General features: G+C 39.7%; 1 protein-coding gene across 3 annotated transcripts in view; it reads left to right on the top strand.

Annotated features, from left to right (window-relative positions):
* The window catches only part of LOC120634208 (lateral signaling target protein 2 homolog), a 55,967-nt gene extending 37,895 nt beyond the window's left edge, over nucleotides 1–18,072 (top strand). Inside the window, exons 3-14 of one of the 3 annotated variants that reach the window (XM_039904675.1) lie at nucleotides 1,733–1,870; nucleotides 3,678–3,868; nucleotides 4,367–4,514; nucleotides 5,246–5,351; nucleotides 6,153–6,305; nucleotides 8,607–8,706; nucleotides 9,043–10,566; nucleotides 11,078–11,170; nucleotides 11,994–12,190; nucleotides 14,563–14,779; nucleotides 15,743–15,876; nucleotides 17,432–18,072. In XM_039904675.1, the coding sequence (XP_039760609.1) occupies nucleotides 1,733–1,870; nucleotides 3,678–3,868; nucleotides 4,367–4,514; nucleotides 5,246–5,351; nucleotides 6,153–6,305; nucleotides 8,607–8,706; nucleotides 9,043–10,566; nucleotides 11,078–11,170; nucleotides 11,994–12,190; nucleotides 14,563–14,779; nucleotides 15,743–15,876; nucleotides 17,432–17,571 (3,141 nt within the window). In that variant the 3' untranslated portion in view covers nucleotides 17,572–18,072. Of the gene's footprint in view, nucleotides 1–1,732; nucleotides 1,871–3,677; nucleotides 3,869–4,366; nucleotides 4,515–5,245; nucleotides 5,352–6,152; nucleotides 6,306–8,603; nucleotides 8,707–9,042; nucleotides 10,567–11,077; nucleotides 11,171–11,993; nucleotides 12,191–14,562; nucleotides 14,780–15,742; nucleotides 15,877–17,431 lie in introns of all 3 variants that reach the window. The other 2 variants (XM_039904676.1, XM_039904673.1) reach the window with 2 other exon arrangements.
* The last annotated feature ends 321 nt before the right edge of the window (nucleotides 18,073–18,393 follow it).

The following is an 18,393-nucleotide window of genomic DNA, read 5'->3' as shown; positions in this document are numbered from 1 at the left end:
CTCTAGTGCAGCGGTGTAAGCTTGTGGTCTTTAAGTGGGAGGTCCTGGTTTCGATTTCTGGGGGGGGTCAAGACATCTCTGATTGTGCGTTACCGTAGAGTACCTAGACTTTGATGATCTAGCTAGCGCTTTTGTAATCATGGAGGTCCAGGGTTCGATCACCTTCTGGGCAGAAATTTTTAATTTCGAATTTTGTCTGGTCTCGTGAGAGGCGTCAGCCTAGTTACAACTATGAGGTGAGCCTTTTACCATCTTAGAGTCGCTTACCACCAGGTGAGATTGTAGTCAAGGGATTGTAATTACGTATGACTTATAGTAGAATTGCAAAAACTATACATGTTCATTGTGTATCACGGACTCTCGCAAAGTGACGTCCATTCGGTCTGAGCCTCCTCATATACCCAGGTTTATTTAATAGTAACATAAGTAGGAATAAGTTAGTTCTAGAATTTAGACTTAGATCTGGGCACATGCCTTTAGTCAAGTTCAAACATCTAAGGGGCGTCCCATAAAGGACGTGAGGAGGACGTTAATTTTCTGTCCCTCACTCTCTCCCCCCCCCCCCCCCCCGGTGAGATGTCGTGACATTTTATTCAACACGCTCCCCCATCCCCCAATGTCACGTGAGATTTTTCAAAATGTGTCTCTTACGTAAAACGCGTTGGATTGTTATTGAAAAAAAAGACCAATGGACCGAAATGGTATAATTTTTTTTGTTTCAATCACTAAAAAATTGCGTGATATTTGCCGAGACCCCCTCTCTCTCCAACGTAAGATTAGATGATATTTGACTCGACCCCCTCAGACCCTTAAACATCTCACGTAATTTATGATGAACGCCCCCTGATGAGAAAAGTTGATTCTCCCAATTGTGATCTATGTGGTGAGGTAGATTATGTTTTTCACCTACTTATGGCGTGTGCTCGGTATCACAGCTTGCGAGAACACTAACCTATGAACGGAATATTAATTTTTATGAACATTGGCATTTTAAACTCTATTATTAGAGAACCGTTGAGCATATCGGCAATGAAACTTTATAGATTCGTTTGTGATTTGCTCAAATGAATGAATGAATGAATGAATGAAAGAATACACTTTTTTTGTACACCAAAGAAAAGAAACTAGTTACAGAGATATACATAGCAAGAGAGTACAATTTGGTGGCCTTATCGCTACACAGCGATTTCTTCCAGGCAACCAAAGGCGTAAAAGGAAAAAACATAGAAAAGAGGTTGGTGGTGCAATAAATAAGATTTAAAAATTATACAAATATATAAATAAAATATATATGTATAAATATATTACATATAAATACAAATAAGATATAAACATACATGAAATTACCCATAATTAATGTAAACTACTAACAATCATATACAGCATATATAAATATGTAAATATATAACATAAATACCTATATAAATATATATAACATATAACACCCTCAATTTATATGAAATACATAAATAATTAAAATTGCACACTTAAAATTATCCGCTTCAGCGATGTTCGGCTGATAGAAACAAATAATGATCCTTCACTAGTTTCTTTAGTTTAAGTTTTAAATTGTTGTAGTTTAAGATTTATGTGTATTTAGAATTCATATTGTGTGTAACGATGGGGCTGTCATATATATAGGTAACCTATAAAAGTCCCTTGAATAAAAAGATAAAAAAAAAAGTCCTCGTCTATCCAATCAGTAGTATTATTTTAAAATCTTTGTTCCCAGGACAGAGTGCTCAACATCACCAGCCAGATAATGGACCAGGTGCTGGGTGACGAGAGGGTGGCGAGGGGTTTCCGCGTCAAGTTTCCCGAGGACGTTCTCCAGGACAACTTGGCTGGACAGCTGTGGTTCGGTGCAGAGGTGAGACGTGTTTTTTGCATTATTAATAAGGTGACATCCACAGAATTAAGAACATACAGAAATCGTGTCCACGACTGACAGTGCAGCATGAAAACCACTCCACTTCAGTAGTGTTTCTCGAACAGGCGGTTAGTAACTTCACTCCATTTAGTAGTGGACAGTAATTATTTCCCCATTAAATGGGGAAAATGGAAAAAGTTAGTTAGCTAGCAACACCGATTGGCGCAGGGGTAGCGACTCTGCTTTCTGAGTCCAAGGTCCAAGGCGTCGATTCCCACGACTAGAAAATGTTTGAGTGATGAACATAAATGTTTTTAGTGTCTGGTTGTTCATAAGTATTTATGAATATTATACATAAAAATATTCATCAGTTTATCTAAGTGCCCATAACACCAGCTACAGTTACTTTGGGGCTAGATAGCCATGTATTGTCGTAGTATATTTATTTATTTAACATTCCGCGTGGAGACGTGCGCGGGACGTATGCAACACTGCATTTGACACAAAGCATTGCATTCAATAATGGCCGAATGAAGGTTCTGTATATTCTTTATTCTGAGGGCCATCCATAATCATGATTTTTTGAACTGGTTCAAGAACAGGTCAGTTGTGACGAGAACTGGACATTTTTTCTAGAAATCGTCTGGATATTATTTTCTTAAAACAGCAGTTCCGAAATTAGTTTAAACACTTAGATTATAATAGATTTTGATTTGTGACGGCGCGATTATTAGTTTTTAACGGTGAGAGCCCAGTGGTTAGGGCTTCTATATCCCTTTCAGTGGGACCGAGTTCGAACCCCGCCACGCACCACTCACTTTACGGAGTTTTGCGCGTTTTTAATTTATTCAAGTAAATAGTGCTTTAACGGTGAAAAGTGAAGGTTTTAGTGAAAAGAAACCGTCACGCTTGAGAGTTATCCATAATGTCCTCAAAGGAGTTAATTCACGCCACGTGATAATTATGTCTACCATTTTGTCGTCCTGTCTCTATGAGATGTAATATGTATATCGTTGTACGCATCTTAATTCTTAGCCGTACTTCATTTTATATCATCTGCATACCCTGTGTATACCCTCTATGCACGCCAGTGAGTACCGGGTAGTTCCAGTGTAAAGGGCGTGGTTGCCGGTGCAATTACAGACAAATGACACAAGCTTGGTTCACAATTATTCATGAATGAAACCTTTTCACAGTCTTTGTACTATTTTTGTACACATGCAGTCTGTGGATGATTTATACGACAATGTGTTGAGGGTGGTGTTGAAGAAGCCTCGGAGCCTCGGCCCTGCAGTGCGTAGACTATGTTTGCGGATGCTCGTGTGAACATGAATGTTTTTCAGTGTCTGGGTGTTTATATGTAGTTTATAAGTATTTATGTATGTTATTCATAAAAATATTCATCAGTCATCTGAGTACCCATAACACAAGCTACGCTTACTTTGGGGCTAGGGCGATGTGTGTATTGTCGTAGTATATTTAAAAAAAAAACTGCTTAAAATATTATGACTTCTCTATGTAATTGAGTATTGTGTAAGTTTATAATAGCATACATATATATATCTAATGTAGTTTATATAAATTTATATCGGTATTTTCATGTAAGTTTATTTTATTTTTGTAACATACTTTATGCACCATCCACTTTGCACTTTTTTATCGGCTTGGCACGCTCAGGTTAAAAAATGACTTTCAGTGGCGGCCTGCCTTTGCACCCTAGCACTGAGTACTATTACCGTTTTCCTTGTGTTTTTCCTATTGTGTTGTATTGTAATAAAGTTTTTCTATTTTATTCTATTATTTACAGTGTCTAGCAGCGGGATCCTCGATCATGAACAGAGAAGAGGAATCCGCCGCAATGCGCCCCCTAGCGAAAGCTCTCACGAGAAGTTTAGAAACAGTTCGATCTCTTCTCCGCGAGCAGTGCTTGCGACCGCGCGGTCTTGCGTTACAAGACCACGATGACATGTTGCATGAGAGTCTGAGAATATTTGACAGGTAAGTTTATTTAGTACCTAATGCTAAAAAGCTACGTACTTTAGGTTTTGACGACGTCCGCGCCAGTTACCTATTGGTGTAATTATGTTGTTGTTTTATGACGAATTTGGTATATTTGAAAAATCCCATTCTTATAAAATTATGTAATGAAATAAATTGCGTTAGCTATTATTATTTCCAGCTAGCGGGTGGGTGTTCGTTTGTGAACTCATGACAAAAGTATTTCAGGGTTTCTTCTTCTTCTTTCTGCATAGCAACTGTCAAAACCTCAAGTATATTTCGTAGTTAGATATTTGTGCTAATTCAGCTGTACACAAGTATCTAAACTAAATTGACAGGTCTCAACATATCTATCATTTTTGACCCAGAACGTTGTCTATCATTTTCGACACCATTTGTACCGTAAATGCAGTATTTTTTATTACAAAAAATAATTTTGTATTTTGTTTGCAAGAAAAAAAAAAGTATCAAACACTAACTTAAAGTAATATTTTTCAGACTGTTCGCGGAATTCGAACTGTGTTACGTGAGTGCAATGGTCAACGTGAAAACGCCGCACGAGTTCGAAGCTCAACAACTCATCTGCGTCTTGTTCTCCGAGAGTCTGCGGAGGGCGTTGAAGCAGAACCTCCTTACTCAGGAACAGGTAAGATTGAATTTTAGTTAACCTCACTTACCTGAGCGTCATTGAGCGCTAGTTAAAAATTAAAAATTAAAAATGTATTTATTTCAAGTAAGCCTAATTAATATAAGCACTTTTTAAACGGCAAGTCGGTCTGTTCGTAGTGACTCTACCACCAGTTCGAAAGGCGGATTCTACCGAAATTAGACTTTAGATATATATCTTAAACAAGTGATCCTAGCGCGAGACCAGCACTTGGCCAGCGCTGTGGACGGTACAGCAACAGTATTTTGCAAACACTTGCTAGGAAGCTAGATTGACTGTTAAATTTCATATCGTATACTGTTATTTTTTTCTTTTATAATTATGTAATTTTTAAATGCAATATGTATGTATCCAGAGTATCTGGATATATTAAAGATTATTATTATTATTATAACCTAGCCTAGCCTAGCCGAATAATATGAGAGGATAAATACAAACGCACTTTGTGCCAGCTAGTGCACAAAGTAGTATATATATATCCTCCTGGCCGTATCCGACCACAGCGACTCCTTCTAGCTGTGCTCTCAAGTGACTGGCATAACCACTCTTTGTTTTATATGTGCGATCACATTGACAGCACGTCAGTACTCCACAAATTATGTTATAATATATGGCCGGCGATGGTCTGTCCTTTGTCTCATTACGCATCTTGCGACCACAACTGGGCCAGATAGCAAAATAAAGTTCTAATATTTCAATTTGATTTTCAGGTGGACTCATACGACCCGGCCCTGATGTTCGCGGTACCTCGCCTAGCCATTGTGAGCGGCCTACTTATCTACTCTAGCGGGCCGTTGAGCATAGACAAACTGCCGGGTGAGTATTGTTTTTTTTTAATCAACGTCTAACAGAATTAGGAAATAATATTGAAGTATGCATAAGTATATTTCATAAGGAATAATTCTGTGAAGATTTTAAATCCAAAGAAACATATTTAATTTTCCATACAAACAAATTCAAAACATTCAAAGTGTTTACTTATGACAACCCTATTGAAGATAAAGGACCGACACGCGCATAGTACCTACGCTACGCGACGCGTACCTAATAAAGTGACAGGAGTCACATGATTTTAATTTTGTATGTGATTTGATGGGGGGCTCGACCTATATACAGGTCGAGTTTGCAACAACCGCAGTTGAAGTTGGAGTTTTGCTCTGTCAAAGGCCGTGGGTTCGATTGTGTGATGAGCATGAATATTGGATAGAAGTAGGCGTTACTTTTCAGATTTCCATGATATATTATGAAAATTAACCTTAATTTGCTATACTCCGCGAAAAGCAGGAGTATCTGTATGGTGTGATTTTATAATTTCTTCAATCCTTACTACAACGTTTCGCTCCGAAACCGGAGCATCCTCGAGATGTTGACTTTACAATGTTTTTTATTTGTTAGAATTAACATTTATTTATTGTTCAAATTAAGCTTAGTTTTCATAATGAACATGAATGTTTTTCGGTGTCTGGGTGTTAATCTGTATTTTATAAGTAATAATGTCAATTATTCATAAATTTTCAAAAAATTCATCCATACCCATTACACAATCTACGCTTACTTTGGGGCTAGATGAGCTATGTGTGTATTGTCGTAGTGTATTTATTTGTTTACTATTTCCAGAGGAGATGTCCGACATGTTCCGGCCTTTTCGCACACTGCTTCACAAGATCAGGTCCCTGTTGTGGACTCTAGATAGGCGGGAGCTGTTGGCTTTGGAGCGATTTCTGTGCACCAACGAAGACGTTTCAAATTTGGCGGGCCTTGAAATACCTGGTGAGCTGTTTTATAGGGCGTCCTTATCGTAGCCAACCCGCAAAGGCCGGATAATTGGGTCGATTTTTTTCGATTTTCGGATGGGCACTTGCCGATAACCACCTGGGGTTGCTACGGCGTCACCGGGGGAGTGGGGCGAGCGCGAAAGCTCGCCATGAGAAGAGCCCCAGGGCTCGACGACATCGGGGGGAGAGTGGGAGACGTCGACCCGAGGGTGCCTCCTGCGAGGGCTCGGACCTCGGCTCGGTTCGACGTTAATCTGAGTGTTGGTGGACTTTTGGACTAATCATTGTTTAGTCCGAACGCCCCCGTAACCGTGGTAAGGATCCACGTCCGGATGACGTCAGAAATCGAGGCCCTCGTCTTCGCCGGTAAAGACGCTGTGTTGGTTGTGTGTTTGTGTGCTGTTGGGACACATTGTCGGTAGTTATTTGATCGTCATGGTCGTAAAGGTCATGTTTCGGACGTCGCCGCCTAGGCTCGACGTCGGGGGCGGGGGTATAAGTGGACGCCTCGATTACTAGGGAGTTGGGGTGTCGGACTGCACAGGCCGGATAATAGCCCGCAGGGTGATTTTCTATCTTCCAACAGGTTTGCGACAGGCGTAAATCTTGCAATCACTGCTGTCAAACTTCACTTCAATTCAATTCTTGTTTATGGCTTTTGTCTGTGCTAATTGGGCACAAGGTACTTCGCCAATGTCTTGTAGATGGAGAAGCCACGAAGGAGATTGTTCGGTGCAACTAAGGAAAAGTTAATTTTGACCATACAATAAATAAACAAAAGTGACGTTTGGCAGCAGTGATTGCAAGATTTCAGTCTGTCGCAAGTCTGTCGCAAGCCTGTCGCAAGCCTGTCGCGAGATACGGAATCAACCTGCAGGATTATCATATAGGCTACTTTATCCCAGTGAAATGTAAATTTCCCGCGGAATTTATGGATAACCAAAACCGAAACGCGAATGAAGCTGCGTGATAAGCTAGCATATAAAAATATACCTATACTAATCATTGTAGATAGATTTTTGATTAGCTTTGACTTTAGAGCGATTCCTGTGCACCAACGAATATGTTTCTATGTTTCTAATTAGGCGAGCCTTGAAATACCTGGTGAGCTGTTTATGCGGCATCCTGGTTTATATTTATAGGGCATCCTTATCATCGTCAACCCATGTATGCCGAATTTATACCCCGCAGGGTGATTACGTATCTCGCGACAGGCTTGCACAGGCGTAAATCTTGCGATCACTGCTGTCTTCCACTTCACTTTTAAACACAATAAATAAACAAAAGTGACGTTAGACAGCAGTGATTGCAAGATTTACGCCTGTCGCAAGTCTGTCGCAAGCCTGTCGCGAGATACGTATTCATACCCTGCAAGATTATCATATAGGCTATGAATTTTGGATAGCCAAGATCGAAACGCGGCTGAAGCCGCGTGATAGGCTAGCATATACAAATATACCTATACTAATCATTGTAGATAGATTTTAGACTAGCTTTGACTTTAGAGCGATTTCTGTGCACCAACGAGGACGTTTCTAATTTGGCGGGCCTTGAAATACCTTGTGAGCTTTTTTATAGGACATCTTTATTATCGTCGACGCGTATAACGCCGATATATATCTCGGATATTAACGCTGTCTATTTTCTATCCCAGTAATTCAAGGCGTAAAATAAAGGGCCAAGGAAGTCAAAACGTAATTATAGCGGGTCATATACTATCCGTGTCGATGGACCATTGGTGGGCCGGATTAAATACTTACGCGGGCCGTGCTTTGCTCATCACTGGTATAGACTACCAGGCTGGCCACGCCGCTGAGAACTTTATGGAGAACTCTCAGGCATTCAGGTTTCCTCACGATGTTTACCTTCACCGTTGTTTAAATTAAAAACTGACTGCCGATTGGTGGTCAGTGGGCAGTGACCCCGCTTTCTGAGTCCAAGGCCGTGCGTTCGATTCCCACAACTGGAAAATGTTTGTGTGATGAAAATGAATGTTATTCAGTGTCTGGGTGTTTATCTGTAAATTATAAATATTTATTTGTATTATTCATAAAATTTATGCATCAGTTATCTTAGTACCCATAACACAAGCTATGCTTACTTTGGGGCTAGATGGCGATGTGTGTAGTATCGTAATATATTTATTTATTTGAAAACGTGCCGGGTCTCGAACACGGTCTCCACGAAAGGAAAGCCGATGCGTTTACTACTAGGCTGCAACCGCTTAAAATAGCGGTACTACTTCGAGCTCTGTCACAAAAAGCTGTACTACTACTTACTTCTTTGGTTACAGCAGACGATTCGACGCGAGAATCCTGCTATCCCGACATAGGAGAGTTTGTTTCCAAGTTTTACGCGGACCATGCACATTGTAGGGACTTGTACACAACGCAAAGGTATGTATGTTTCAATATAATAAAAAATATTTAATGTTCAGTCGACCGTTATTGTTCCAATCGTCGTTTCAGTCAATGGTCTTCTCGCGAAAAGCTTCGACCAACATCTTAAGAAGCTTTCGCTTGGTTGAACCAAGGGTCGGATACAGAAGGCAGTAGTCCTCGAAACGGCGCGTATTGTTTGGAGGTTCCTCACTCTGGAGCCCGGACCGCAGGTTTTTTGATATTACGATCTGTGTCCGCTGTCAAAAAAGGGTTTTTTTAACGACCGACAATATCTTTAGCAGTAGGTAAACGTTTGCACAAATTGATAACATTTTATTACTTTGTCTACAGTTCGAGTGAACCGACAATAACGGATGGCGACTATCTACCCGACAATATTGAAGTTATGACGCCAATAATTGACGGTCTAAGACGCCTTAGCGAGGACATCGACGAATCGGAGAGAGAATCCGAAATAGACGACAGACAGACGGACACAGCTAGTACTGACACATTCCAAACAAACGAGAGCAGAGATTACGACAGAGCAAGAAAAATTAGTAGGCCAGAGAACGACCTGTCTTCACTAAGAAACCTTTCAACAAATGGCCTAATGATGTTCGACCCTCTAGTGATAAACGCAGTGTCTGCATCTTCCTCGAATGGAGATTCCAGACAAATGCCCGACCAGGAGCTAGTCACGTCACTAAACGAACAAGTAACCGAAATAGTCGATAGACTCTCATCGATCGTTAGTGATGTAGACATACACGACATCAAAAACCATTCGTTCTCAACGAACGATGTACCGACGCTTATATCGAATGACAGTTCAGAGGATTTCGGCTTCGCGGGACCCAGGAATGAACAACTGAGCTGTATGCCGTCAACTAGCCACGGATATTTAATACCGAACGCGATAAGTCAAGAACCGGTTGTGTTAGCATCTTTATCGCATAACAACTCCGCCGTGTTCAATCAAGACGAGGAAAATGACTTTAATCGTGCGATATTAAATTCTGATGTACCGTTGATGATGCCCAGTATCGAAGCGGATATTGTTAATATGGATATGACCATCGCAAGCGTGAATTTGACTCAACTACTCATAGCAAAAGAGGAATTAAAAGATAATTGCGAAGATAATATAGAAGTAGATGAGGACAGCTTTCATTCAGCTAAAATGAATATGGATAGAGAAGAAACGGTGAAGTTTATGCTCGGTTACGAGAGCGATCACGATTCCCCAGCGGATTCCGGTGTCAGCACAGAGAACACCAGTCTAGACCGCTCGCCGGACACAGAGCAGAGCAAAAACATTAAAGAAACTCACTTCATGCAACAGAACAGGGTATTAAAAAGTCCAGTAGACGAAAGAATAGATGAGAAAGAGGCGAAGAATACTCTAGAAAGTTCCTTTTCCGATGTGAGAGACGACGTTGTAAATATAAATTACGTTGAAGACGACACTCAGAAGAACGAAGCGGGGTCGTCTCACATTGAAAGTTTAAACATAGATAGGTTAAGTGAAGACGGTTTGAACGAGGCATCTAGTGTAAATAGCGGTTCTGTACAAAATTGGGGTTCAGCGAACCCCCAGGAAGAATTTAAAACAATTGAAGATGTTATTAGCGAGTTAAGGAGACACAGAGAGTCCGACAAGAAGATCAGTTCGCTAGTAGAAGACAATAATAGGACTAACGAACCGAATTGTTCACAAAGTAGTAATTCTAGAAGGAAAACAAAGAAATTGAGTTCCAAAAGTAAAAAAAAGAAAAAGTTATGGTCGCCCGTCGGGCATGTGATATTGGAAAATCGCACGACGAATCAAAACAGTCCGCTGAGATTGAATTTGGACCATTTCGTAGATGAAAGGTGAGTTTAAAATCTGATCTAAATCAATAAATAAATCACACACACATCGCCATCTAGCCCCAAAGTAAGCGAAGCTTGTGCTATGAGTACTAAGATGAGACTTATGAATATTTTCATGAATAATATCCATACATACTTATAATATACATATAAACACCCAGACAATGAAAAACATTTATGTTCATCATATGAATCGAACCCACGGCCTTGGACTCAAAAAGCAGGGTCGCTGCCCACTGCGCCAATCGGCCGTCAAATATTGATTGTAAAATGATGGGAAAGAGAAACTGCTGAGTTTCTTGACGGCTTCTCTTCGGTAAAATCCGCCTTCTGAACCGGTGGTAGAGTTACTACAAACCGATAGTCTTGAAAGCTTATGGAGTAGTCATATTTAATAAAAATGAGTTTTGAGTATACTACGAGTGGAACACTCGTTGCCGACAGACAACGCTTTATGCATTTCAATGCTTTAATTTCGCATATGCACACTTCATATTTTTGTAACTTACAGCGGAACGTCGGAGTGCGCTGACGACGAACAAATCGCATTAGCGTTGCAGGCTCAAGAGTTGGCGGCGAGGCAACAGGCGAGGGGGAAGTTCAAGTAAGACTATTAATCGCTTTTTTACAGTTTTATTAAATGTTATTTGAATATACAACGTTTAAATGCTAACCGAAATAATACTTAACAGGATTTAGGGGTACATTATGTACTGTCTCTGAGGCTTATATCTGTGAAGCCGAAAACCTAATAGTATTTGATGAGACTACTATAGACACATAGTTTTACTGAAAGAAATTAGATACAGCCATCACGTGCAAAATTAAAATCATGTGACTTTTATCCCTTTATTAGGTACGCGTCGCGTAGCGTAGGTACTATGCGCGTGTCGGTCCTTTATCTTCAATGGGGTTGTCATAAGTAAACACTTTGAATTTTCGTTTGAATGGAAAAATAAATATACTTCTTTTGATTTAATATTTTTACATCTTTATGTATATTAATAATAAATTTCTAATATAAATTTTACTAGCTGTTGCCCGCGACTTCGTCTGCATTTGATTTTGTTTTTTGATGTGGCATTAAATTTTATTGCAGTTCTAAAAAAAATTAAAGTATTCAGTATCGAATTATTTAAATCGGTTACAATTTGTCGGAGTTATGGTGTAAAATTGTCAAGCACTTTCATACCCTCTCCCAAAGGAACCGAGCTTAGTGTCGGAATAAAAAGTATCCTATATTACTTCTAACACTTCCAATACAAATATGTGTACAAAGTTTCATGAGGATCAGTTAAGTAGTTTTTGCTTGAAAGCGTAACAAACAAACTTACACTGACATTTATAATATTAGTAGGGATAGTAATTATTTTCTTAATCGTCTAATTCCGCACGACCGTTAATAATAAGACTACACAATATTCCAGGTCAAGTGAAGATCTCATACACCGGCTATTCGTGTGTATAGCTGGTGTCGCCGACCAGCTACAGACGAACTTCGCAGCTGACCTGCGGAACATACTAAAGGCGGTGTTCCAGATGAACCAGACGAGCGAAATACCAGAGACAAAGGAAGAGGAGACCATAGTGTACCAGCCGTCCGAGGACCAGGTTATGCAGAATGGTGAGGAAGCTATATTAAGGCATTTAATCTTATTTGATAGACGTAAACTCCCGTCCCGAATCGGCGCGATCGTCGTGCATTACTCAATTTTAACCTTACCTTTATGTTGCCAAACGTATTCTTTAGGGCAAGGTTTCAAGCGGTGATAGCCTAGCCTAGACGAGTATCGTCACGCACCTTTTCAAGTTTTCTAAGTTATCTGTGTTTGTAGAATTAAATATCACTTGCTAGAACTGTGAAGGAAAACATCTTGAGGAAACCTGCATGCCTGAGAGTTCTCGATAATGTTCTCAAAGGCGTGTGGAGTCCACCAATCCGCACTGAGCCAACGTGGTGGACCACGGCCTACACTCTTCTCATTCTGAGAGGCGATAATGATAGTGCAAGGTTTATCTCCGAAGTTTTTCTTCATCTTTATATATATATATATATATTTCTTGTGTACGTGTGTATGTCACTGAACTCCTCCTAAATTGCTGGACCAATTTAAATGAATTTTTCCGTATGCGTTTGGGTGGCACCCTGGATGGTTTACATTCACAAATTAGCCCGACAGATGGCGTTGTGGTCGGCTAGTATATATATATTTTTTGTAATCTTTACTAATATTATAAATGCGAAAGTGTGATTGTTTGTTTGTTTGTCCTAAGCAACAAATCATTTAGATTTTTGGGATAGTGTTAGTTGAAAGGCCGGATAGTAACATCGACTACTTTTTATTCTAGTATAACAAACGATTCCGCAAAGTAATGCCTGCTTCTAATATATCTTGCGCTCCGTTCTGTTTGTATTTAGTTACTGTTTACTTTACTGTTTGATCTAGTTCCCCCCTCGCCTTTTTACCGTCGAACCGCGAGGCACCGTAAGTATCTGCATCCCTACGTGGTCGATATACCGCGGACGCGTACGAAGTGCTTCGCGTCTTCGTTTCTGATCCGCACCGCTAGGATCTGAAATGTCCTTCCAGTTTCCATTTTAGACAGCCAGTTGGCGCAGTGGGCAGCGATCCTGCTTTCTGAGTCCAAGGCCGTGGGTTCGATTATCACAACTGGAAAGTGTGTGATGAACATGCATGGTTTTCAGTGCCTGGGTGTTTATTTGTATATTTTAAGTATTTATGTGTAATTATATTCATATAAATATTCATCAGCTATCTTAATTCAAATTCAAAATTCAAAAAATTCTAAATTAATTTATGTCAAGTAGGCCTAATATAAGCACTTTTGAAACGTCAAGTCTGTCTGTGTGGAGTGACTCTACAACCGGAAGGCAGATTCTACCGAGAAGAAGCCGACAAGAAACTCAACAGTTGCTCTTTTTCAAAATCAATAATTAAGTACCCATAACACAAGCTTCGCTTACTTTGGGGCTAGATGGCGACGTGTGTATTGTCTTAGTATATTTATTTATTTATTATTTATTTTCCCGAGTACCTACAATATGAGTACCTTCAAATCAAGAGAGAATAGGCATCTTCTAGGCAAGCGCGATCCACCTTAGGCTGCATCATCGCTTACCATCAGGTGTGATTGCAGTTTAACGCTCGTCTATAACATTAAAAAAAAAAAAAACTTAGCCTTCGTACACGGTAGAACCACACAGAAACCGTTCATTGTCGTCATTCAATGCGCTCTTGGAAATCAATGCTCAATGGTATCTATTCCATGATTGGTGGAATTGTTGAGATTCTCTGAGAACATTGAATGACATTTACTACAGTTTCGATCTATTTTTTCAAAGGTCCATATTACAATGAGAAAAGTTTGAAACAAGAGATGACGCATTGCTTTTTTTATATTTTTATTAGTGTTATTTACACTGCAACGTTTCCTACTAGATGACGCTACAGTCGCTATAAGACTGATGTAAAAAGCATATACTAATTTCGGCATCGACGGTAGGAGAGCCGTAGCTTAATTGGAGAAAGCGCTCAGGCCGCGATTGCCCGAGAGCCGCAGGTTCAAATCCTGTTGGTTCCGAAAATTTTTATATGCATTTTAAATTTATAAAATCGTTGAGCTATGTCGATAACTTCTTCCAATTTCACATTTCTCCACATTTCTGTTTCGATCGCATAGAGATGCGATGGAGAGAGCTATGCTCGGAGTGAGCACAGCTCTCTCCATCGCCCGCTGAGTGACTCTGAGCCTTCTTATGAGGCCCACAGTTAACGACCATGTTTCAGAACCGTAAGGCATCACTGGCAACACGCACTGTTCGAAGACTTACGTCTTCAGGCACTGACTTGTCTTATAGCTATCCATAAATTATGTGGTTCTTTCTAGTTAGTGTAAGTGGACCTGCCGTACTAACAAAATTTAAAATAAAGAAATAAAATAAATAAAAAGTATCCCATAAATATTAACTTGCAGGCAGCTCATTCGACAGCGTCTACTCAGCTGAGGAAGTGTACGCAGACAGTAATTCCGACTCGACAGGGTCGGAGTCGAATACGCGACTGACGCGGCGGAACACGGTCAACGCGACGACCTTGAGTGAGCAAGCGACGCCGAGCGAGACGCGGAGGAAATCCGTTGACCACAGCGGAAACCTGCAGGCCTCCGTGTCTACGGGAGATCTCACTTATACGTAAGTGGATATTAATTTATCTATATAAAATAAACGTAAATCTTAAGTTAGTGTGTTATACTCACAATTTTTATCGAAAGGACATTGACCGTACACAGGCCATGGTTGTGTCGGGGAATAATATATTTGATAATTTGAATTGCACGCCTCATAAGCGAAGTGTTGAGGTGGGTATTACTTTCAGTTTACGCACACCGAGTGATTCTCCAACATAAAATGTCACTTTTTTTATTCTTTATTGCTTTTATAAGTGAATATAAATAGACAAATGTTGAGAAAAAACACTTTTTTCAACACATGATATTTTTAAATCTCTTTTTATTATTTAAACGAATTAAAAAATTGTCTTGGACGTCCGTGTGTCTCTATGTGCGGATCCCGTATCTTGTGGTCACGATAACGAGCGAAATACTTCACTTATCGAGTTGGTTTTTTTTCATAGGCTTCAGTATTTTGAGGAATAAAAGCCTATTACTTTTCACGGTAAAATTAGATGTAGTTTAATTATTATTTACAAATAATGTCAATTTCTATTGTAATGAATGAGATTATAAGGCGTGAGATTATGAGGCTTTTGGATTTTCCAACTATTTCATTTAAACTATTTAATAACATAGGCTATAATTGTTTTTAAAAAAAAGATCCTCAAGAAAATTGCAATAATGTTAAGTCCGTAGTCCACCACGCTATTCCAGTGCGGATTGGTGTACTCCATACACCACTGAGAACATTGTGGAGAACTCTCAGGCATGCAGGCTCCTCACGTTGTGCCTTCTTCCTTCCTTCACCGTTAAAGCAAGTCATATTTAAATTTCTTGAAACGCACATAACGTAGAAAAGATAGAGGTGCGCGCTGGGATTGGAACCCGGCCCTAGGAAAGTGAAGTGAAAGTCCTACCCACTGGGTGAAGTACTCTTACACATTTAACTTTAGTTCCTCACGTATTCTTCGTTTTTATTCAGCAGGGAAGCGCGTACGCAGACCGTGAGCGTGGAACGTGCCCCGGAATGGGTTCCGGATATCGCCGCGCCTGCGTGCATGCGCTGTTCCGCCCACTTCACTGCTTTCAGAAGAAGACACCATTGCAGGAACTGCGGTAAGTTAGAAAGAGACAAAGATACCCAAACCACAATTAGTTATTGGTAAAAATGGCATGGTTGGTTTTCACTCCTCATTACAAAGATTCCATTCCTTATGGGCCGCATAAGAAGTCCGTGCTAACAGGCACTCAGATAGCGGGCAGCCCTTTTAGTGAGTTATACGTACTAGCAGCGACCCTGCTTTCTGAGTCCAAGGCCGTGGGTGCGATTCCTACGACTGAAAAATGATTGTGTGATGAATATGAATGTTTTTTAGTGTCTGAGTTTTTCTGTATATTATAAGTATTTGTGTTTATTATTCAAAATAATATGCATCCGTCATCTGAGTACACCTAACAAGCTACGCTTACTTTGGGGCTAGATGGCGATGTGTGTATTGTCGTAGTTTATTTATTTATTTAGTGAATGAATGATTGAATATAATTTCATCGCACACCACAAACATTTCGTAAATGAAAGTAAAGTATAACAAACAAAGTATACAATTTGGCTGCCTTATAGCGATTTCTTTTAGGCAACCAATGGCGAATAAAAGAAATATAGAAAGTAGGTTTCTTTATATTTATTTATTTTATTTATATAAAAACCCAATAATGTAACTCGGACGAAGTCGCGACGTCAGTCAAATAGATGGTCCTAATAAATAAAAAATAATAAAAAAAACCTTTCATTATTCCTTGGTTGAAGAACAGAAGTAATGAACAAAAAATATCATAATAAACAGATAAAAATAATAAGTAAATAAGCTTTTGCAAATTTGTTACGTTAAATACTTTTTTTTTGACAAATTGAGTTATGAAACCAAGGACCCATTGTGGCTCCATTTTCTGCCTCTCAGCTCTGTTTAACTCTTTTTCAACCCAGTCCTCAACAGCCACACTCTCCATTTCATCTGCCCACGTCCTGTTTTCTAATGCCATTTGGATCTCTCCATATATCATCATCATCATCATACCAACCAATAGACGTCCACTGCTGGACATAGGTCTTTTGTAGAAAGTTCCAAATTCCACGGTTCTGAGCCGCTTGGATCCAGCGGCTACCTGCGACGCGCTTAATGTCGTCTGTCCACCTCGTTGGGGGCCGACCAACGCTGCGCTTACCAGTTCGGGGCTGCCATTCCAGCACCTTGGGACCCCAACGTCCATCCTTTATCCGAACTATGTGCCGGGCCCATTGCCACTTCAGCTTCGCGACTCGTTGAGCTATGTCGGTAACTCTGGTTCTTCTACGAATCTCCACATTTCTGATTCGATCGCGTAGAGATACTCCGAGCATAGCTCTCTCCATCGCCCGCTGAGTGACTCTGAGCCTTCTTATGAGGCCCATAGTTAACGACCATGTTTCAGAGCCATTGGTCATCACTGGCAACACGCACTGTTCGAAGACTTTCGTCTTTAGGCACTGAGGGATTTTTGACGAACAGATGTCACGAAGTTTCCCGAACGCTGCCCATCCGAGTTGGATTCGGCGGTTCACCTCCTTCTCCATATATAGATAGTATTAATAACATTTTATTTAAATTGGCTTTGTTTTTTTTTTTTTCATCAGGTAAAGTATTCTGCGCGTCCTGCAGTTCAAACTCCATACCCTTACCGAGATACGGGCAAATGAAGCCCGTGCGGGTTTGCGAAGAATGCTTCCAGACGATAGCGCAGAACTGCCGGCGGCAGACGACGCACTACCGGTGAAGACTGTAGGATGTTTTATTAGAGGAAATCTCTGTGCCGTTTGATTGTGAACCTTAATACTGTGGGATAAAGTTTAATTTGGATTGCAGCTGGTAGGTTACGTTTATCTTTGTTTTCTTCACGGAATATTTTAACTTTGTGTCTCTTACTTTCGAAACCAGTTTTCGTTACTTTTTAGTATGTTTTAAAAGTAAAATATTATACATAAAAAAACTTCCATTTATTTTTAATAACAACCCTTTTTTTTTGTTAAAAGAGAGGTAAGAAAAGACAGTCTACAAGTCTTGTAATCTCGCTAGTTCCACTTTTTATGAATTTCATCCCCATCCGGAACACCATAAACAAAAGGTTCCAAACTAATGTTTATTCCGCAGTAGATAGGTTTTAACATAATATGGCGAGTGTTGTGTAGCAATAATGTGTTATTATATTACCCACTAATAAAATTCTACATCACATAATTTTGTTTATAAAAAAAATTGTATTAAATAAACTATTGACCTACGGTACTGAATAACAATTTAATATCACATAAACATAAAATACCAAATCTTAAGTTTGGAAAAAAAAAAGTTTTGACAGCCCTTTGCCATATTTTTAATACTTTAATAACCAAAGTGACTTTCCCATAGTTATTTTAAAAAAATAAATCATTAATTTAAAAAAGGAATAGGTAAAGGCCATCGCACACCAGAGAAGACTAAAATGCTACGCCGCGTCCAGTCGCACCGGTGTGCTCTGGCTATTTCTTGTTTTTTTTTCTGAACTTTGTGATATATAATTCCATATTAACTCCCTAGTAGACTATAAGCTGTTACATAT

This window comes from Pararge aegeria, chromosome 23 (genome assembly GCF_905163445.1).
Source record: "Pararge aegeria chromosome 23, ilParAegt1.1, whole genome shotgun sequence".
Lineage (NCBI taxonomy): Eukaryota > Metazoa > Arthropoda > Insecta > Lepidoptera > Nymphalidae > Pararge > Pararge aegeria.
The sequence above is the reverse complement of the archived record's forward strand: the minus strand, read 5'-3'. Positions and strand labels throughout refer to the sequence as shown.